Source organism: Neolamprologus multifasciatus, chromosome 18 (genome assembly GCF_963576455.1).
Source record: "Neolamprologus multifasciatus chromosome 18, fNeoMul1.2, whole genome shotgun sequence".
Lineage (NCBI taxonomy): Eukaryota > Metazoa > Chordata > Actinopteri > Cichliformes > Cichlidae > Neolamprologus > Neolamprologus multifasciatus.
In genome coordinates this window covers 11,743,088-11,765,615 of record NC_140456.1, presented here as the reverse complement: position 1 = coordinate 11,765,615, position 22,528 = coordinate 11,743,088, and the positions used below count along the sequence as shown (strand labels likewise).

General features: G+C 40.2%; 1 protein-coding gene across 2 annotated transcripts in view; it reads right to left on the bottom strand.

Moving 5' to 3' along the window:
* Positions 1 to 22,528, bottom strand: part of LOC146497428 (retinal-specific phospholipid-transporting ATPase ABCA4-like) — a 52,322-nt gene that overhangs the window by 27,923 nt on the left and 1,871 nt on the right. For both annotated transcript variants that reach the window (XM_085139827.1, XM_085139828.1), the window contains exons 2-15: positions 22,137 to 22,249; positions 19,788 to 19,881; positions 19,455 to 19,596; positions 19,221 to 19,360; positions 18,452 to 18,579; positions 18,080 to 18,277; positions 13,501 to 13,590; positions 11,127 to 11,364; positions 10,081 to 10,220; positions 9,341 to 9,457; positions 7,352 to 7,549; positions 4,079 to 4,284; positions 1,680 to 1,856; positions 640 to 862 (exon numbers count right to left, since the gene is read on the bottom strand). In XM_085139827.1, coding sequence (XP_084995953.1) covers positions 640 to 862; positions 1,680 to 1,856; positions 4,079 to 4,284; positions 7,352 to 7,549; positions 9,341 to 9,457; positions 10,081 to 10,220; positions 11,127 to 11,364; positions 13,501 to 13,590; positions 18,080 to 18,277; positions 18,452 to 18,579; positions 19,221 to 19,360; positions 19,455 to 19,596; positions 19,788 to 19,881; positions 22,137 to 22,202 — 2,157 coding nt within the window. In that variant the 5' untranslated portion in view covers positions 22,203 to 22,249. The remainder of the gene's footprint in view (positions 1 to 639; positions 863 to 1,679; positions 1,857 to 4,078; positions 4,285 to 7,351; positions 7,550 to 9,340; positions 9,458 to 10,080; positions 10,221 to 11,126; positions 11,365 to 13,500; positions 13,591 to 18,079; positions 18,278 to 18,451; positions 18,580 to 19,220; positions 19,361 to 19,454; positions 19,597 to 19,787; positions 19,882 to 22,136; positions 22,250 to 22,528) is intronic.

The window sequence follows — 22,528 nt, the reverse complement described above, 5'->3', positions numbered from 1 at the left end:
GGGTTTAAAAAAAGGTAGAGAGAGGAAAAACACATAATATACATATATATATATATATATATATATATATATATATATATATATATATATATATATATATATATATATATATATATATATATATATACATACATATATACATACATATATATATATATATATATATATATATATATATATATATATATATATATATATATATATATATATATAGATGTGTGTGTGTGTGTGTGTGTGTGCGTGTGTATGTATATTAATATCATCCACAAGAGGGCAGCATTAAACCCTGTGAAACATGAACCCTCCAAAACAACCTTTTGGTATGGCAACCTTTACTATTCAAAAGAGGCATATTTAGCAATTTTTCCATCTGTGTGGAGCCACAAAGTATTTTTGGGCCCTATAATTAAGGTCACAGTAATTAAACCTCTCAAGCATAAATTAGTTTATACGAGGATTTGGTATTTAACTGTTTTTTTGCATTTTTATTACATTAATAACATGTTAACTGAGTTCATATAGGCCCAAGGGTCAAGCTGCAGGTTTGAAAAAACATACTCTTAAGAGCTGACAAAACTCCCTCAGTCTTACTTTCAGCTTTTTTTCACCTTTTCTCTCCAGCTCTTTGTGTTTTCTTACCATGACAATAGAGGTCAGCAGTACTGTGCTCGCAGTCATCATGAGGAAACTGTCGATGAACCACGTGTACCAAATGACTCCATTGCTGACCCCCATGGCTTTGAGGGTCTCTTTAAGACGGAGCTCCTTTTCCAGCACGATGCTCTTCACTGTCATGGACACAGAGTAGATCCAGGCCAGCACCATGAATATTGGGAAGCAGCGGTTCAGTGTGATCATGAAGCTAGAGTGGAAGTAGGAGAGAGGAAGGAATTAGGATTACACTGATTCTGTGATCTCTCAGCACAGAATGCATTAATCTCAATTTTAGTCAAACAAAGGAGCAGCACATATTTCCAAAAAAAAGGCTGTATTCTAGTGAGGAAATTCAGTGTAGTGTAGTACGCCTACTAGAAATTTTCACACATTTGGTTCCTCCATTGATAATAACTAGAATAGCACTAATACAGACTGCAATAAACAGCAATACCCAACTCTATGTTCAAACAAGAGCCACCAAGATGAATGGCATGAAAGAAACAGCAGACTTTTTTAATTTACCTTTTTACTGTCCTTGGCTTAGCTTTCAACAAACCAGCACTCAAGTTGGCTGATTAGGCTGAAAATGTTTAATTCATAATGTGAGTTTTCATTCTCTTCCTCACGGTTACATTACTGTATGTCTGAGTCGGCTTGACTGGGCTTTGAAATCTACTGAAATTTAGTTACAAAACCTGTCCACACAGAAAGAAGTTAAGCAGTCAATCACCGAGTTGGACAGTTATTCAACGCATCTATTAATAAATTAAAGCTTCACCTTAACTATACACCAATGTAGGTTAAATTGAATCAGTTGCATGGACAGTATATACAGGAGCATCATTTTTATTCTGCAATTAATTGTATATTTTTCTATTAATAATAGGTTTTGCAGCCCTCTAAAGCACTGTTACACTTTCTGATGTGCAGAAAGTGCTTTATGTATTTCTTTTTAAAGCTTTTTTTAATGAAAAGGCATATTGTGAAAAATGCTACATGACTGCAGTGACTGGTAAACTCACAGGTCATCTACGTAGCATGGATATGGCATCTGCTGGACGTAGACCCCGAGTGGCCAGTCTTTGCCTGTGTGAATTTTAATGATGCCGTGTTCAATCATATCCTGCAGGTAAGCAAAACCTCCCCAGATGTATCTCTGGTCCTCCATGGGGTCTGCTCTAGGACCAGGATCCCAGTACCTGAGAGAGAGGACACAGAAGAATGAAAGATGTCCGGATCTACGCGATTATGGTGTTTGTCATCATATCAGAGTAATATATAAGCTTTTGTTGTTGTAGTTGTATTAAATAATCCCGGCCACAATCTCCACTGATTTTCTTTCCACCATAAATTATCCTAAAGCCAAAGTCTTTAACGCTGTGCCAGCTGATTTTACTTAAGCGGATAAGTCTGACTCAAAGCTCTTTTACAATCTGATTATTCAATTGTATAGCGGCAGGAGTCCCTCTGCTTCCATTACAGCCTGCTGGTGTGCTGCAAACAGCTAAATCTGCTTGTTCACCCCGGGGGATATTGACATACTGTCTGCTTATGAATAAGAGATCAAAGAGAAAGGGGAAATGCATGTAAGAGCTACACATGGTTGGATGAAAGGGCAGGTATGGAACAGCCAAAAACCTTTGGAAGACAGCGAGAGATGCTTTTCCTCTGGGGAATGTCACAAATCCATATAAATTGCCTCATTAAAGCGGCAGTAACAAGATTTTAAAAAAAATCTAGGAGCAAGCTGACAGGGATATTTAGTGCTTTAAATGATATTGGTTTTGATTTTAAAATGATATTGATGGATCTAATCAATTTTATTTCTACTTTTAATTAAGTACAATTAAAGCCCATGAATGGCTTTTGTTATTGCCAAAGATATTTATTATAATTATGAGCTCTTTGTTTGGTCCCAAGATAAATTAATTTAAACTGTAAAGAGGAAGTTTTTCAGGTATTTTTTGCATCGAAAAAATAAATAATTACTCCAATGAAACAAAAGCATCAAAAACATGGGTTAGACTGCAAGGACGCTTTTCTTTTTCACATGTTATGCTCAAAACTGTATTTTCTTTAAACTATTGCACAGCAGGAAAAACTGTCACACAAATCTAAATATTCAGACACTTTATTCAGCTTGTTGCTAAAGCACCTTCGGCTTTGAAGCACCAAAGGGTTTCCTTGCTATGACACAGTGATTCCTTGGCTCACGACTTTCTGTCATTCTTTGAAAATCCTCTTAATTTTTGAGGGACATTTTTAGGTCTCTCCAACAACCTACTCGTGGACATTCACAAAGCTGTCCCCAAACCACTCCGGTATTGGATTTATGTGTCCTTAGTGTAATTGTTCTATTTGGAGGTGAACCTTCAACCCACCTTGAGGTCTTGAGCCCAGTGGAGTTTGTTTTCATTTAAAGCACAGAGATGGAAGATGTCTCTGTGCTTTGCTCTATTATTTCAATTCCCTCAACCCTAACCATTCTCCCTGTGTTGGCTCTAAAAAGAAAATCCCACCCCTGCATCATGCTCACCATAGTGCAGTGGTCCCCAACCTTTTTTGCGCCACGGACCGGTTTATGCCCGACAATATTTTCACGGACCGGCCTTTAAGGTGTTGCGGATAAATACAACAAAATAAAACTAGTACCGGTACCGAAAAAAAGAAGATTTATTCATAACACACGTGAAAAGACCAAGGAAAACCGAGTAAACGATAAAAACGATAAGAAAATAACGCTGAAAACGGATAAAAACCCTGAAAACTATTTTTCAGACCTGAGCCTCAACTCTCGCGGCCCGGTACCAAACGACTCACGGACCGATACCAGTCCGAGGCCCGGGGGTTGGGGACCGCTGCCATAGTGCACTGTTTGGGGTGCTTTCTCCAGACACGGTGCCTAGAATTGATGTCAGACAGTCTAATCTTGGTTTAATCAGACCAAATAACCTAATTTCTACTTTCTGACAGTCCTTTAGAAGAACTTTTGTAAACTACACGCAGGTTTTCACTTTGTAAGAGTTGCTCACCCATTTGCTTAGTTTGATCATATAGTCACCTCCTTGAGTCCAAACCTTTTCAGTTTAAGAATTATAGAGGTCACTCAATGGCGCTTGGGAATATTAAATGCAGCAAAGCCTGCGCTATATTTCAAGGTCTGTCGACTGAATGTTTCTTTTTCTTCCATCCTTGTAATCAGTTTAAAGAATTTTCATCATTGTGGAGGGGGACTGAGTGCAAATTGATTACAAAAGAACATCTAATTTGAACACTTTTAGCTTGTCAGTGCAATATAAAAAATGTGAAAAGCTTCAGGGATTTGGGTACTTTCTGAGTGCAGTGGTTAAGGTACAATAAAAGCTGTCATTTAGCTTTATTTTAGGGGGTTACAAATGTTGAGTAGTCATTCATTACTGACCTGTCTTTGATCTTGTTGGTACGCTCCACCGCATCAATATCCATGCGGATCTTGTACTTGACATGTGGCGGAACACTTGTGGTCCAGGGATACAGGTCCATGAAGACCACGCCAGCCCAGAACTTGTTCTCCTCCAGCAGGTGCAAAGCCTCATGGATCATCTGGGACTCGTCTGTGTAGGCCACAAACTTATCCAGACTAACGCACTGCAGACAGAGAAACATGGAGAAGGATGTGGATTTGTGTTCATAAGAAGCAGTGAAACAGGGAGATGATTTAGCATTTAGCAAGTATAAATATTTATGTTTTCGTGTATGTGTGGTTACTGATGCTGTTTGAGCAGTGGTGTTGTTCTATGTGCTGACAGAAGAAAAAATATACAGTGGGGCAAAAAAGTATTTAGTCAGCCACCGATTGTGCAAGTTCCCCCACTTAAAATGATGACAGAGGTCAGTAATTTGCACCAGAGGTACACTTCAACTGTGAGAGACAGAATGTGAAAAAAAAATCCATGAATTCACATGGTAGGATTTGTAAAGAATTTATTCGTAAATCAGGGTGGAAAATAAGTATTTGGTCAATAACAAAAATACAACTCAATACTTTGTAACATAACCTTTGTTGGCAATAACAGAGGTCAAACGTTTACTATAGGTCTTTACCAGGTTTGCACACACAGTAGCTGGTATTTTGGCCCATTCCTCCATGCAGATCTTCTCAAGAGCAGTGATGTTTTGGGGCTGTCGCCGAGCAACACGGACTTTCAACTCCCGCCACAGATTTTCTATGGGGTTGAGGTCTGGAGACTGGCTAGGCCACTCCAGGACTTTCAAATGCTTCTTACGGAGCAACTCCTTTGTTGCCCGGGCGGTGTGTTTTGGATCATTGTCATGTTGGAAGACCCAGCCTCGTTTCATCTTCAAAGTTCTCACTGATGGAAGGAGGTTTTGGCTCAAAATCTCACGATACTTGGCCCCATTCATTCTGTCCTTAACACGGATCAGTCGTCCTGTCCCCTTGGCAGAAAAACAGCCCCATAGCATGATGTTTCCACCCCCATGCTTCACAGTAGGTATGGTGTTCTTGGGATGCAACTCAGTATTCTTCTTCCTCCAAACACGACGAGTTGAGTTTATACCAAAAAGTTCTACTTTGGTTTCATCTGACCACATGACATTCTCCCAATCCTCTGCTGTATCATCCATGTGCTCTCTGGCAAACTTCAGACGGGCCTGGACATGCACTGGCTTCAGCAGCGGAACACGTCTGGCACTGCGGGATTTGATTCCCTGCCGTTGTAGTGTGTTACTGATGGTGACCTTTGTTACTTTGGTCCCAGCTCTCTGCAGGTCATTCACCAGGTCCCCCCGTGTGGTTCTGGGATCTTTGCTCACCGTTCTCATGATCATTTTGACCCCACGGGATGAGATCTTGCGTGGAGCCCCAGATCGAGGGAGATTATCAGTGGTCTTGTATGTCTTCCATTTTCTGATGATTGCTCCCACAGTTGATTTTTTCACACCAAGCTGCTTGCCTATTGTAGATTCACTCTTCCCAGTCTGGTGCAGGTCTACAATTCTTTTCCTGGTGTCCTTCGAAAGCTCTTTGGTCTTGGCCATGGCGGAGTTTGGAGTCTGACTGGTTGAGGCTGTGGACAGGTGTCTTTTATACAGATGATGAGGTCAAACAGGTGCCATTCATACAGGTAACGAGTGGGGGACAGAAAAGCTTCTTACAGAAGACGTTACAGGTCTGTGAGAGCCAGGGATTTTCCTTGTTTGAGGTGACCAAATACTTATTTTCCACCCTGATTTACGAATAAATTCTTTACAAATCCTACCATGTGAATTCATGGATTTTTTTTTCACATTCTGTCTCTCACAGTTGAAGTGTACCTCTGGTGCAAATTACTGACCTCTGTCATCATTTTAAGTGGGGGAACTTGCACAATCGGTGGCTGACTAAATACTTTTTTGCCCCACTGTATAACCCTTTCTTCTATAACATCTAAATCGATGTAACAGTATGCAAGTGCATGTGAGATTCTAATTAGATTATGCATTAGATTAGATGCTAAACACTATAACTACCATGAAATACTGGAAGCAAATCTTGTTTCCTTATTTTCTAAGCATCTATTTTCTGAGCTGAATCCTAAATCATTGTTGTTGTTGTTTTCATGGGTTTTTCAGTGGAGTAATCTGGCCACATGGGAAAATGTGAGCCACTATATTCATGGAGCAGTGGCAGACATAGGCATATTCATATATGCAAGCAGGAAAGCAAAATCCATTTAATGTACACACACTAATCGCATGAGTGCAACTCTCATTTTCTCACACACACTTGCTATATTTACCGCGTGTGTAATTACCATGTGAAACTCCCACTATGTGCACCATAGATACAGCTCTCTAACCCCACTCTCACACTCCCATGTAGACCGTGTCTAATGTCCTCATTCACATTACTGTACAATACCCCCAGAGCACTCAAAGACAGACAAGAGATCACTTCCCATTCATCTTTATGTGAACACACAGTCACTACACAATGATGTTCTCTCAGAGATGGGCTGAGAAGAAGGAGCCTCACTGATACACATGTTCCAATAGGATGCCAGTGTGAGAAACATACCCCTGACAGAGTAAGAGGACCTCATGCTAACTACAGCAGTTATCCTATGGCCCAGTGATTACTGACAGCTATATCTAATTAGCTAAATCCCCCTGGATTGTTTGTGGAGCTCTGAAGGGTCTTGGCACTAAACTAGGAGACAAAGGGTAGATTGAGGTGCCTGCAATGATAGGGTTCTTTCCAAAATCCAAACCCCTACCCCCTTTTAATCAGACACAAGATGAGAGAGAAGGCGTGAAGGATGTATAGAGTGATTTGCCCTCTTTTATGTAGCAAGCACAGGAGTTTGTTTGAATGAAGTGCTATACACTAAAAAGCACTGGGTTTTGAAGAAGGTGATTCATTTCCACCTACTCTCTACTTTATCACTGAATGTACAATGGAAACAAGGGAAGGGGGTGACAGCAAACATGTTCTTGCCACCTTTCAGTCTGCTGTATGGAAGAGCTGTGCTAAGTGGTTGTGCCCTGTGTCAGAAAGCCTGGCACAGTCTCCAGGAAGAAGACCTGGGAGACAGACGCTCTTGTCTGTAGAAATTAGACAAAGCCTACCAAAAAGGCCAAATGCCTTGTTATGGGAATGTGCAAAATTGAGGAAAAAAGTAGGGAGACACAGAAATAGAGACAGGTTACTAACCTCTCCATACTGGTTGAACATGTGTATGAGCTGGTCGGTGATGTTAAAAATGTTCCTCCAGTCAAAGTTTGGCATGCCCGCCTCTCTCTCTCGCTCTGGTCCATTATAGAGGAAGTTGAGAATGTCTTTTGTGGTAAACTCGGTTCCCACCAGACTGTTGTCCATGAAATGCATCACCGTTGGGTTCCTCAGTGTATCCTTCAGTGAGAGAGATTAGAGTTACTGTGCATAATAGAAATACAATACAATACATGCTCATGTAAAAGAAAATGTTTGATTCAGGTGGCTACATAGTAGAGTAAGGAGTAAAATTTAACCTTTTCAAGGTTGTGCTGACCAACCTTATGTTAGAGGCCGTAAATATGAACAGTGCACCATCTGCTGAATGCTAATTAACTGTGAACAAATTATCTATGCTAGGTAGACATGGACATAATGTGGGTGGACGTAATATTCATAATACCCAGTTAATATTGGTTATAAAAATGCTTTAAATTTGCTTTACTATGTTTGAGGTTGCTGACTGACAGCCACACACACATAATCACAAACCACTCAGTCACAGAACTGAATCAGATGGTTGAGTGGATTATTCAGTACCTGACAGGTGGAAACTAACACAGGCAGCTGTAGCTGGTAGTCATCTATGAAATATCACCTGTTAATTCAAGTCACTGAACTCATCCATGTTTGTGGTGCCTTTAGGAGCATTTTTAATGCAAATGTCTGTCTTGCAGTGGGGTTAGGTTAACTGGTGATTCTAAATTGCCCATAGGTGTGAATGTAAGTGTGAATGGTTGTCTGTCTCTCTATGTTAGGCCTGCGACAGACTGATGACCTGTCCAGGGTGTACCCTGCCTCTCGCCCTATGGTAGCTGGTATAGGCTCAAGCCCCCATCATGCAGCTGTGGAAGATTTTTTGGCCGCGCATCTATGTTGTGAATCTGCTGTTCAACTAAATCCCAAAGGTGCTCGACTAGATTAAGTTCTGGTGTCTCCGGATGGCATTTGAGTACAGTGAATTAACTGTCTTGTTCAAAAAGACAGTTTGAGATGATTTGAGCTTTGTGACATAGTCAGCAACAATACTCAGGTAGGCTGTGGTGTTTAATTGATGGTCATTTAGTAATAAGGAGCCCAACGTGTGTCCAGAAAATATCTCTCACACAATTACATCACCACCAGGAATCTGAAATGTTACGAGGAAAGATAGGCCTAGGCTTTCATGTTGTTTATGCCGATTCTGACCCTACCATCTGAATCTCACAGCATTCATCAGAACAATCAGATCAGGCAACATTTTTCCCAATCTTCAATTATAATGTTGGTGAGCCTCAAATTGTTGCCTCGGTTTCCTGTTCTTAGCTGACAGGAGTGGCACCCAGTGTGGTCTTCTGCTGCTGTAACCCATCTGCTTCATGGATTGTGCAATTATAGATGCTGTTTTTCAAAATGTATTATTTGAGTTACTGTTGGTTTCCTATTTGATTGAAGTAGTCAACACAGCATTTTCACCCAGAAATGCTGTAAACACTAGAGATGGTTATGTGCAGTTTCTAAAACACTCCACAGTAAAATACTACTCTTCTTCAATCTGATGCTCAGTTTCTACTTCAGCAGGTTGTCATGACCATGTCGGCATGCCTAAATGCATCAAGTTGCTGCGATGTGTTTGGCTGATTAAATATTTCCAATTACAAACAGCTGAGCAGGTGTACTAATAAAGATGCCAGTATCAGCAGTGTATATATATGGATGCAGCTTGCTAAAAAGCCTGCTAGCATTAGCTGCTGTTCTTTTTTTCTTTCTTTTTTTACTTTATTTTATTATCCAAGTAATGAAATGAAGTGCTCAAAATAGGATTTCACAAACTAATGGGTGTACTCACAGTGGCTATGTCCATCTTTTTATATAATGTCAGTGGTAGTAAGGAGAGTTGATGTGCAAATGTGCATTAAATTAGTGTGCAGGAATGTGCAGTAATCATACCCTGATCATGTTCATCTGAATGCTGTTTTGGAAGAAAGCCCAGAGTTGAGGTCCCACCTCTTCCCAGGCCTTGGCCATATTTTGGAGCCTCTCTAGCTCCTCAAAGGTTGTGTTGGCCTGGACAAACACAAATACACACATCCTATGAAAGTTGAAAAATATATACAGAGTAGTACAACAAAAGCATATTTAACACACAGCGTTCACGTTCTGTGCTAAATACACTGTCAATAATGAGTTTGGTGGAAGTGTCAGTTGTTAAAGGATAGTGTCAGTTAAAAAAAAAAAAAAAAAGGAGAGATCAAAAAAGACCACTAACAATTTATCTAAGGTTTTAGCTGCAACATACAGCGGATAACAATGGAATGTTACATTATGTAATTTGGCTACATTCAAAACGCCGCTCAAAACACTCGAAACCCCACTCTGTTTTGTGTCAGGAGGATTAAAAGAGACATAACAGATCTGTTTTTCCTTCCACTGCCGCGCCCCCACACTTACACTGAATTCTCTCCCTCCTCTTCCCATCCTTCACATTGCATCAGATTACCCCTCACCCCCATCACCGCCAACATCCCTTTGCTTTCCTCTGCTTCTTTAGTCAGCTCATTCCAAAGGTGGGTGGGGGTTTGTATGCATCTACACTGATACTGAGTGTTGAAAGAATCGCAGAAGTGGGGCAAAAGTGAGTTGGAAAAGGGAGAGAGGTGATGGGTCAGGCTGGAGGTGGTCTCACTCACACTCTTTAATATCTTGCGGGCTGCGGGGGAGTCGGGGGTGTAAAGGATCTTTCCCATCAGCAGGGGCTTGACTGAATTCCACACAATTTTCGTGACAGGGTTGGACTCCAGGTTCTGCATCAGGGCATTGCAGAAGGGAGCTAGAGGTAGGTAAAGATGAAGAGAATGAGAAACAAATGGTATTCATATATAATCATTTTTCCTTATGGCCTCCATAAGTGTCAAGCATTCGGACATAATAAATGATCAACTAAAAAATCTTAATATTAAAAAAAAATAGCCAATCAGAGCATATCAGCCAACTTTCTGGAACAAATTTTGCCGTTTGAGGCAAACTTTGTCCACATGATAACTGGGTGATCTAAACGTCTTTCTTTATGCTTGTGAAATTAGTTCTGTCCCACCTTCTCATGCTAATGAAAGCAAACGACATGTAACAAATACACAATAAGCATAGGTAAAGACTGCATTTGCATAAATAGAAATAAATATGTGAAGTAAGAAGGTGTGTTTTTCTAATATTTAACTATATCTGACTGGTATTTTTTTCTTAAGTCACACTTTAATTACAGCACTTTCTTGGCATTTATTTCTTCCTTCATGTTCAATGAAACTATATGATGAAAAGCACTGAAAGAGTGAAATTGAATGGCCCTTGTAGTATTTTCTTTCCAGGTCAACCAGTAACTTTCAATCGAAACTTTTCAGTCCAAATGAAAGAGAGGTGTTTGCAGGTTGTGTAAGTGTGAAAATGTATAACTCTGTGACATTTGGACAATCTGAATGTCACAGCAGGCATCAGAGCTGTGACATTTTCATGAGTATGTGTTGTGATGCAAACTTGTGATATTTTTTACTCGTTGTTTTAGATTTCAAAAAAGTCATACTATAACTACTTGTGGTGTCTGCACAACACTATCATATATAGCGCTATCATATACAGCAGGTACAGGTATATTTCTGTTTCTGTGATTATTATCTGTAACAAGTACAGTCTTAATATTATATTTGAGTAGAATATTTTTTAAAAATCCCTCTTTACTTACTGGTAGTATCATCATAGACATAGTTGTGGTTTTTGGTGCCATTGACCCCCAGAAACACCTTGTAATTGTTGTCTTCATACCAGTTGAAAGACAGGACCCTAGAGCCCCCACCCTCAGGATATCCACAGAAGAGACTTGACACGCTGGACATCAACTCGGTGAAAGAGGAAGGACCCCCAGTTTGGAACAGGGAGGACACTGCCTTCATGAGCTCCTGAGAGCTCTCCTGCTCCATCATCTGCGCAAGACAGAGAGGCCCAGTTAAACTTTTAAACAATCCGATAGTCTGCAGCCATGAGGCTGTAGCAATAGCAGTGCTTCAATATTAGCATGCTAACATGGTCACAGTGAACACACTCCACAATTAGCACTAATCACAAAATGCAAAATACAAAAAAGGTGTTGTTATATTTACAAGTTCGTTACTCGGATAACACAAGTTGGGAAATAGGATTTACTATAGTCAGAATAAACTAGGATTTAAAGCACCTTTAAACTACAAACTAGAGTTCAATCACCTCTGTCTAATATACAGTACACACCCCTAACACCAAATGGTTTATATGCTGTATCTCAAACCCTGACTGGCTGTTAGTTTTTAAGGTTTTTTTGGGGGGTTTTTTGTCTGGCGTGTCTGTTGATCATTGCTGAGAAGTACGACCAAACATTTTCTGGCCTGCAGCAGGATGAGTAACTATTCAGTATTGCTGGAAAGTGCAAACAATCCATTTTGAGTTATTTGACCTTCATCAGATAATTATACACAGATCAGGGATATTTATGTTTGTCATACTCATTCATGCCCTGTGAATCTTTAAGTATAAACGGTCACAAGAAAACAATAGCTTAAAGATAAGCAAAGAAGTTGGACAGAGCTGAGCTGCAAGGTGGACTAAATATCCTCCTATTGACAGAACAAAAATAGCTTCAACCAGGAGAGCAATTCTCCCTGCCACATGTAATTTCCTCTATGAAGATAATGAAGGAGGCCATCAATAATTGTATTGCATGTTGCTCGTACATGTTGGTAGGACTGATTTCCTCCGGGAGCGTTTTGGTTCAAATCATATTTGGATTTATTAGCACGGGTCATCACTGATTTGGCTCCAGAGGTGAGTGATGAAAATGGCTCTTTGATCGTTTATGACTCCTACTCAAAGCTACCTTTTACATGTGGACACGCGCAGACATAAGCATGCTACAACACACCCCTCATGTCTGTGGCGCTCACTCCCTCTTCCTCTGTTTTCTTATGTATTATTTCTTGCACAAAAACATCCACACACACACTGAACTGAAAGGAAGAAGAGGTGGGTAATGAGAGCTTTTGGCTCGCCTTTCTGTCACCACGGTGATACGAAGGTCCCACCTACAGGATGTGTCACCTCAAAAGAATGTCCCTCTTTTCCTCCCTCCCTCTACCTCCCACCCTCCTCTCTCTTTCTCTCTCACCCCTGGCTAAGGTGATGATGGGATACGCTCTCCCTCTCCCACGTTCACGGACAAACCGTGAACGTGCCTAAACACACATCTCAGTCACAGTGATTTGTGTGTATGTGTTGCCTGATAAACACACAGACGTTATTCTACTGTATTGTGTTACAATGCTGTTTTATACTGTTTGTGCTTTTTGTTATATATAAACCAATATATCCCATTTCATTATGTTCTACCGTATTTGTTCTAGTCGTCTATCTTAGTTTTATTCTATTTTAGTCTAATATTTTAGATGTGTAATAACGTATCTGTGTTTATGTGTGGCTGTGACTTGTTGACACATGGAACAACATGCTCCAGCATACTATGTATCCTTCTTCTGACTTTAATTGAATAGTGACAGTTCTTGAAAGCTGATTTTATTATTTTTTATCATCCATTTTCTTTTTACTTTTTCAGGTATTTGTTCATTATCTTCTCATTCATTTTTTTTTCTTTCATTTGCGCAAGTGTGTGTTTAAGTGTGTTTACATTTCTATTCCACGCGTATTCTTCTTGTAGAAAATGTAATCTACAGTATGTACTGTATTCTCTTCAATCCTGTTCTATTCCATTGTAGTTAGTGTTTCAGATCCATTCATTTATAATGCATGTGCATGCATATACATTACATGTATGCAGATACACAACAGACATATTTTTGGCTCACAAAGCACTTGCAAAAATGTATTTTTTAACACATACTGTACATGTAACCCTCACAGTATTGAGCACATCATTCAGCTTCTTCTGGGAGCGATTCTTGAACGGGGAGCAACGGAAGAGGCGAGTTTCCTGCATGACTAAAAATACTAGTGCCTTTGATACTGCGGGCTTGAGAAGAAGAAGAGACTCAAGGAGCAGAAGAGAAGGGATGGATGACATTTGGACTACTTACATCTTGGATCTTCGCTGATGTTGCCTTAAGAGCCTGGCCCCAGAAATGCAGGTCAATGCCCACGGAACTTCTGTCCAAAACCTGAGGCATCTAGGGGGGAACAAAATAGGAGATCTATTAAAGCAAAATGAGATGATTACAGATAAAGGGGGATTTAAACACAACTGGTCCTTTGTTCTTTTATGTTATAACCATTACTGCTCTTTTTTAAATCACATAATATCTCAGCTTGTGACTTGTAAATTCATATCTGGTCACAAGTGATTTCCAGGAAACTTCCAGGAATTTGAAGCAATACACTACTGGGCAAAACCACATCAAACGCACATAAAATGCCATATTTTTTTTTAACCTGTGCTAAACTTGAGATCCACCAATTGTTTGATGTGGAACTACGTATTATAACTCCCCTACGCATCCTTCAGTGGCATTATCTTCTTGAGAAACCATTAACAGTAGGTGTTAGGAAATGACTGGTCAGGGCAGGAGTGCTGAGGGTAAGGAAACCAGGAGTGCCAAGACAAACACACACACACATGAGATATCCTTCCTCTCGCATTCCTCGTGCCTGAATTTCAATGAACGAAGGAAGGAGGGAGGCAGTATGGTGAGGGGGATAGAGAGAAAGCAAGGGAGTGGGAAGGGAGGGCACTGAAAAGTTGATGCAAGAAGGGAGTCAAGAGTGTAATGATGGGAGGACAGCTGCTATGAGGCCAAGGTCAATGTGGTAATGGGCATGATGTGCAATGGAGTTAATGAGTTAAATTAAGAGATCAGATTTCCCACACATAAACTGTCTATCCATCCATTCTCTTATGCTTATCCTTGTCAGGGTTGTGGGGGGGGGGGGGGGGGGGGGGCTGGAGACTATTCCAGTTACCATAGGACAAGAGGCGGAATTTAAGGTTCTAGGTCAGATTTTTCATCTCTAAGATATTTGACAACATACATCTCTCAAGTATAAATATAGGGTAGTCTCTAATTGACCCTAATTTGCAAGCTATTTATAGCAACTTCTTCACTATTCCATGGATTTTCTTTAAAAAATGGTAATTAAAGCCACAGCAACACTGTGAAGATGCACTATTTGTCAGGTTTTTAGCAACCATATAAACCAGGTTTGCTAGCAGCTATGTTGACTCTAAATATATGTATGAGAAGTGCATCCTGTCTTACAGAATACCACAGAGTCTGCAGGCAGGCTCTAAGCCCATTAAAGAAACAGGCCAAGAAGGATAATGCCACATAAACTCCCTCAGCCAATCACCTGACTCACCCAGGCTGAACCTCAACACAGACATATGATAGAGAGAGAGTACAACATTTACAGCTGGACATGCAGTGAAATGGAGTTTTTGACATTGATATCATATAAATACGATGCAATTTATAAGATGGAAGAGTATGGACAGAATGACTAAAAATTTGATCCTTAGATGTCAATTACAGTGTCAGTTACATATATTCCAATAGCCATGTTTCCTTACAGAATTAATGCTGTCTCAACAAATGTTTTGTTACACGTTAGGAAAAATGTTTTTCCTATTGCGTAAGCTAACACTAGTTATACACTGTTAGCTGTTTAATAATGTAAAAAAAAGTTCAGGTGCATTTTGTATATGCGAAACTTATCATTTCAGATGAGCGTGAGAGTCCCTGCTGTTGTTTTGTGGATCTTATCTACTCTTTGTTTCACTATTTGTGTGTGTGCGTGCAGAACAAGGAGACAAGAGACAAAAATGAAGATAACATTTCTTGAGTTGAGGACAACTTGCTCAAATAATCACAGGTGAATACAAGTGTTATTAAAAAAAGAAAGGGTCTGTTTTAGTCCCCATATGCTTTTAAGATAATCGAACATTTCTAAAGAGAGCCAGTGCCTAAAATAAAACCAGCAAACACTTCATACTGACTCCCCTGCTAGAGCCAGCTACTGGGCCTCACGTGCAGCACTGATATCTATGCAAACCTCGACATACACGTACAGTTTCTACAGAAAAGATTTACTGGCATTGTAGCACTCACTTTTGAAGCTTTTGGAGGACAGTACCAATTCAGCTCAGTTCAATTCAATTCTGGTTTATTTAGATAGCGCCAAATTTGAACAACAGTCCCCTCAAGGCCATTTATAGAATAAGGTAACAACTGTACAGTATTCTGGAGAAAGCGCCAACAACCAACCCTCTGTGAGCAAGTGCTTTGCAGCAGTGGGAAGAAAAAAAAATACTGCCTTCTAACAAGAAGAAAGCTCTGGCAGAACCAGAGTCAGGGAAGTGCAGCCATATGCCACAACCCGCTGGCGGGGGAGAAAGAGAAGAGACGGGCAAAACACACACTAAGGGAGAGAGTAGACAAAAATGTAATGACATGCTGCAGTGGTATACAAACACATGGTGAGCAAGACGAAATGAGTGGAGAAGTACTCAGTATATCACATGAAGTCTTGCAGTTGTCTGAGCTTACAGCAGCATAGATAAGGAAGGGTTCAGAGACACCTATTCCAGCCCTAACTGTAAGCTTTATCAAAAGGGACCCTAACCCTAATCTTAAAACTAGAAAGTGTGTCTGTCTCCTAAATCCAAAGTGGGAGATGGTACCACGCGAGACGGGGCTGATAGCTCTCCCTCTACTTTTGGAAACTCTAAGAGCCACAAGTAAGCCTGCAGTCTGAGAGTGAAGTGCTCTGTTGCAATCAAATGACACAATGAGGTCTTTCATATACGATGAGCCCTGATTATTCAGAGCTTTGTATGTGAGGAGAAGGATGTCAGATTAAATTGTGGATTCATTAGGAAACCAGTAAAGAGACGCTAATATGAGAGAAATATGATCACTGTATGAAGTATGATCTGTTAGTACTCTTTGGATAAACTTGAGTATTTGCTGGAAACATTTAGAACAAATTGATAATAATAAATTACAATAGTCCAAATTACAATAATCCAGCCTAGACCTAATAAATGCAAGAACTTTTTTTTTTTTTTTTTATCACTCTAGGATGGGATGTTTGTAATTTAAGAGATATTGCAAGCAGTCCTGCTTTCTTTCACATGTGTTTAATGTCCACACTATCCAACATATCCTGGTCAAAACTGCTTCCAAGAGCTCTCACACTTTTGCTGGAGGCCAGTGTAATGCCATCAAGGGTATATGTCTGGTTAGACACCAGGTACGATCCATTATTTTTATATAATAACTTTGTTTTGTCTTTAAAAGATTCCCAGTGTTTAGCTAATTGATTTGTGGCACCTGGCTTTACTGAGAAATGAAGCTGGGCATCATCTGTAAACCAATGGAAATGAACGCAGTGTTACTTGATATTGTTATTGCCTAAGGAAATCATGTACTGTATAATGTAAAAAGTATTGGTGCCAGCACAGAACCCTGTGGCACTCCATGACTAATTGCCAGATGTGAAGACTTTCCACATTCCACTACATCAATTTTACTGATCCCGCAGCTAATATTAAAAAGTCCATATAATAGGTTTGTAGATGAGTAACTGTCTGGACTGCACCGACTAAATCCAGGTTTGAGCTGTATTTATTGGCCAAAATGCAATGAATTCTCTCTGAAAACGTCTTGCAGTGAATATGCCTGACACACTCAGAAAATACACAGCAGTGTGTGACTCTAAAACTGTGTAGGACAATTTTTGCCTGAGTTTGTGTTATGGTCTTGGGTCAGTGACCCAGGGTTTTGGAATTTGTATTACTATTATTATGATTACTATTGATCTCGGGTTTATTTATGGTTATGACTTCTAGTGTTATGGTTTCTGTTTTGTACTTCCAGCATTCAAGTTTTTCTCTGTTCTGTAAATTCTAGTTCTTAGGTTTAGCTCGGTTTATTTTGGAGGTCTTGTTTTTTCTATGTGTTTTGTTTACACTTCCCTGTTGTGTCATTATGGGTAATTGTGCCAGCTGTTTTCCCATGTGTGTTCACTTTCCCAATTACCCTCCAGTGTACTTACATCTCGTGTCTCTTACTGTTAGCTGTCTGGTTTTCTGCTTATGTTCTCTCCCATAGTCACAGCCAAAGTAAAGGTCATAGTTTGACATCTCAGTTTGAGTCAAGTCACTGTTCAGTTTTGTTCCTGTAATCAATCAGCAGCTAAATAAACGGTCCACTATTGGTTCGCATCTCAGCTCAGTTTCCCTCTGTGTCTGCGTTTGGATCCACACCTCTCTCTCTCTCTCTCTCCGCACGATTTGCCTCCACAAATCGTGACAGTTTGGACCCACATTTATCCCTTTAGGTTTGAACTGTGAAGCTACCAGACTTTGATAGATTAAAGTGCTTACAAATATTAAATAATATATAATATAAATATGTACATGACTTAATGCATTAATACATCCTGACATTCTAAAGCAGAGTAAATATGCAAAATCAATACAGTAACACAAGAGATGCACATCGATATCCATCAGCGAATGTGTGAGTATCTATAATGACCAGTCTTTCAATAGAGAGCAGTGCGTGGATGTGGGAACCAACATCTGCTGTTAGACATACTAGATCATCACCTAGTGATATGAATGAGGCACCACTGTATAAGTTAAAACAAGCTACTAACCAGCTTAAAGATCTTGAAGAAGTCCAGATTAGCATACAGGACATCCTCTATCCTCTGGAGCCTTTGCTGGCTCAGGGCACACATAGCATTGCGGACCCCATGCAGTCCCATGCGAGTGGGGAAGAACAGGAAACGCTCCAAGAGGGCCTGACTACATGCTATGTCTTTCAGCTGCAGGTCTGGGACTCCAAATGCAAACTGCAAAACAGCATCAAAATATTTGTATTCATATTCAGTAAGTTACTATAATGTATATAATGTCTTTTTAGACAAGTGCAATTGCCACAATCCACGTAAAGCGTGGTTTTAATTTTGATTCTCCGCAAAAAATTCATCATTAACCTCTGCAAAAATCTTTCCAAAAAGATGTACCTGTTCAAGTCGTATTTGTGCATTGACAAGTTGATAAACTATAGACTCCGAGAGCTCGGCATCTCTTAACAGGAAGGCTGTGAGAACTTCATCATCCTTCAAAATATCATCCACCTTCAGCCCGCGACCTAAACGGAAAATCATGAACAGAGATAGCGAAAGGTCAAAATCAGCAAAAAATAACTTTGACCCACTGCGCTGAGGAAATGATTCACAGCAGAAAAGATTGACAGAGATTTTCAGGGAAAACGCAGTGAGGAAGGGTGTTTATGCACATTTCTCTGCCAAAATCTAAAGCTAATTTCTTAGGAAGAAATACTGAGAACACATTTTGGGTATGCCTTTGGGCCTAGTCATAAAAAACGGCATGTGACTCAGCACCATAATGTCTAAATTACCCAGGATTAAAAGGCCAAAGTGAAAAATAGTGAAGGGAAGTTTATAAACCACTATGGAGGAATTATTTTTATGTAGATGTCATGTACTTTTTAAAGCAAGTGGCAAAATCTACAATAAAAGATATTTTTAAAGCCTGCATCCATGCAGCACTGAAAATGTATAACGTAATTTACAGAAATTGGACAAAAAAACTAATATTTTTATAGCTGTTTTCTGTTTATGTTAGGTTAAAAATTAATGTCTCTTAAAAGGAAAATTATTAGCACCTTTGGGTTCACATCTGTCCAGAAACCTTGTTCTCAATAGTCATTTTCTCTACAGCTTATTAATAAAAACGTCTACCTGCCACTTTCCTCTTTTTTGACTTCACCTGAGACTGCAGACGGATTGTTGCGTAAAGTTTCCATGAAGTTTGAGAACGATGACATTTCATGCCAAAGCCTGCCAAGCTGTTGGACCTCCGTGTCATTGAGCAGAAGCTTTTGGATGTTGGTGTAAAATCGCGCCAATCTGGAATAACCCCCCCAAAACACACAAAAAAAAACATTTTTTATAAGGTTAAAAGTGGTTTTTACCAAGTTTAAAAGAGCTGAGTTATGCTTACACCGAGTTATTATAATTGGAAACAACGCCTGGGGACTCTCCTCGGGTTGGATATCTAAAGCAGGGATTGTTGGCGTTGCAGAAGATGCCCTGAATCCAAGGGAGAATCCCTGTAGAGGGCAGCGCCTTGTTGGGGAAATGACCTAAAGAAACACAGACTACATTAGAGGCAATGTGAGAGGTTGTGATTTGATGTTAACAGAACTGTGAAAGGGTAAAGCCATACTATTTTTACAAGGACAGAAAGGAATTTCAGCAGATACAATTTTGTCTTTTTCTTTTCTTTTCTTTTCTAATTTGAAAACTTGATGCATAATTAGCAATTTCTTCTTACACTCATGTTGTTGGTACAGTGGATTGGCTTTCCTCAGCCACACCAAACCAATGAATAGCAACACTGGCCAGAAGATCTCCACCAGGAAGCGGATCTGGATAGACAGATGTGATACAGTCATACACCGTGAAGTATGAGAACAACAGAAACACAACCAAAACAATTGCCATAGGGTTTGAACATTAACACATATACATATATATATATATATATATATATATATATATATATATATATATATATATATATATATATACAGTGGGGCAAAAAAGTATTTAGTCAGCCACTGATTGTGCAAGTTCCCCCACTTAAAATGATGACAGAGGTCAGTAATTTGCACCAGAGGTACACTTCAACTGTGAGAGACAGAATGTGAAAAAAAAATCCATGAATTCACATGGTAGGATTTGTAAAGAATTTATTCGTAAATCAGGGTGGAAAATAAGTATTTGGTCAATAACAAAAATACAACTCAATACTTTGTAACATAACCTTTGTTGGCAATAACAGAGGTCAAACGTTTACTATAGGTCTTTACCAGGTTTGCACACACAGTAGCTGGTATTTTGGCCCATTCCTCCATGCAGATCTTCTCAAGAGCAGTGATGTTTTGGGGCTGTCGCCGAGCAACACGGACTTTCAACTCCCGCCACAGATTTTCTATGGGGTTGAGGTCTGGAGACTGGCTAGGCCACTCCAGGACTTTCAAATGCTTCTTACGGAGCCACTCCTTTGTTGCCCGGGCGGTGTGTTTTGGATCATTGTCATGTTGGAAGACCCAGCCTCGTTTCATCTTCAAAGTTCTCACTGATGGAAGGAGGTTTTGGCTCAAAATCTCACGATACTTGGCCCCATTCATTCTGTCCTTAACACGGATCAGTCGTCCTGTCCCCTTGGCAGAAAAACAGCCCCATAGCATGATGTTTCCACCCCCATGCTTCACAGTAGGTATGGTGTTCTTGGGATGCAACGCAGTATTCTTCTTCCTCCAAACACGACGAGTTGAGTTTATACCAAAAAGTTCTACTTTGGTTTCATCTGACCACATGACATTCTCCCAATCCTCTGCTGTATCATCCATGTGCTCTCTGGCAAACTTCAGACGGGCCTGGACATGCACTGGCTTCAGCAGCGGAACACGTCTGGCACTGCGGGATTTGATTCCCTGCCGTTGTAGTGTGTTACTGATGGTGACCTTTGTTACTTTGGTCCCAGCTCTCTGCAGGTCATTCACCAGGTCCCCCCGTGTGGTTCTGGGATCTTTGCTCACCATTCTCATGATCATTTTGACCGCACGGGATGAGATCTTTCGTGGAGCCCCAGATCGAGGGAGATTATCAGTGGTCTTGTATGTCTTCCATTTTCTGATGATTGCTCCCACAGTTGATTTTTTCACACCAAGCTGCTTGCCTATTGTAGATTCACTCTTCCCAGTCTGGTGCAGGTCTACAATTCTTTTCCTGGTGTCCTTCGAAAGCTCTTTGGTCTTGGCCATGGCGGAGTTTGGAGTCTGACTGGTTGAGGCTGTGGACAGGTGTCTTTTATACAGATGATGAGGTCAAACAGGTGCCATTCATACAGGTAACGAGTGGGGGACAGAAAAGCTTCTTACAGAAGACGTTACAGGTCTGTGAGAGCCAGGGATTTTCCTTGTTTGAGGTGACCAAATACTTATTTTCCACCCTGATTTACGAATAAATTCTTTACAAATCCTACCATGTGAATTCATGGATTTTTTTTTCACATTCTGTCTCTCACAGTTGAAGTGTACCTCTGGTGCAAATTACTGACCTCTGTCATCATTTTAAGTGGGGGAACTTGCACAATCGGTGGCTGACTAAATACTTTTTTGCCCCACTGTATATATATATATATATATATATATATATATATATATATATATAAAAACACCCAGCACGCCCCTGCGGGCGGGTCCTCTACCAGAGGCCTGGGAGCTTGAGGGTCCTGCGCAGTATCTTAGCTGTTCCCAGGACTGCGCTCTTCTGGACAGAGATCTCCGATGTTATTCCCGGGATCTGCTGGAGCCACTCGCCTAGCTTGGGAGTCACCGCACCTAGTGCTCCGATTACCACTGGGACCACCGTTACCTTCACCCTCCACATCCTCTCGAGCTCTTCTCTGAGCCCTTGGTATTTCTCCAGCTTGTCCACATGATATATATATATGCATACATATACATACATATACATACATATATTATACATATATATATATGTATGTATATTATGTTCAAACCCTATGGCAATTGTTTTGGTTGTGTTTCTGTTGGTTGTGTTTCTGTTGTTCCCATACTATTTATATATATACAATATATATAAAAAGTGTTACCTTCTGTCTCTTTCGAAGAGTCCAGTTTTTCCACAGTAACAGGCTGACTTGAGAGCCAGTCTTCATTGCTCTGCAGCTCAACCCCTGGAAGGGGTCATCAGACTTTAATAAACCTGCAGATAACATAACTCCATTAGTGGTGACATTTACTACAGCTATTTCGAAGACACGAGACAAACTAGATCAAATTATTGCAGTTCAGAAAGACCCATATGTGGATCTAGCCCTAAGAGCACGTCTTGTCTTGGGCTGGATTTTGTCTTGTGCTCATTTCATATCAGACTTATATTTGAACTGGTTTATGAGAGGTTTTACTACAACTGGAGAGAGCATATTTCTCCTGTTTTGGCTTCCCTTCATTGGCTTCCTGTTAAATCCAGAATTGAATTCAA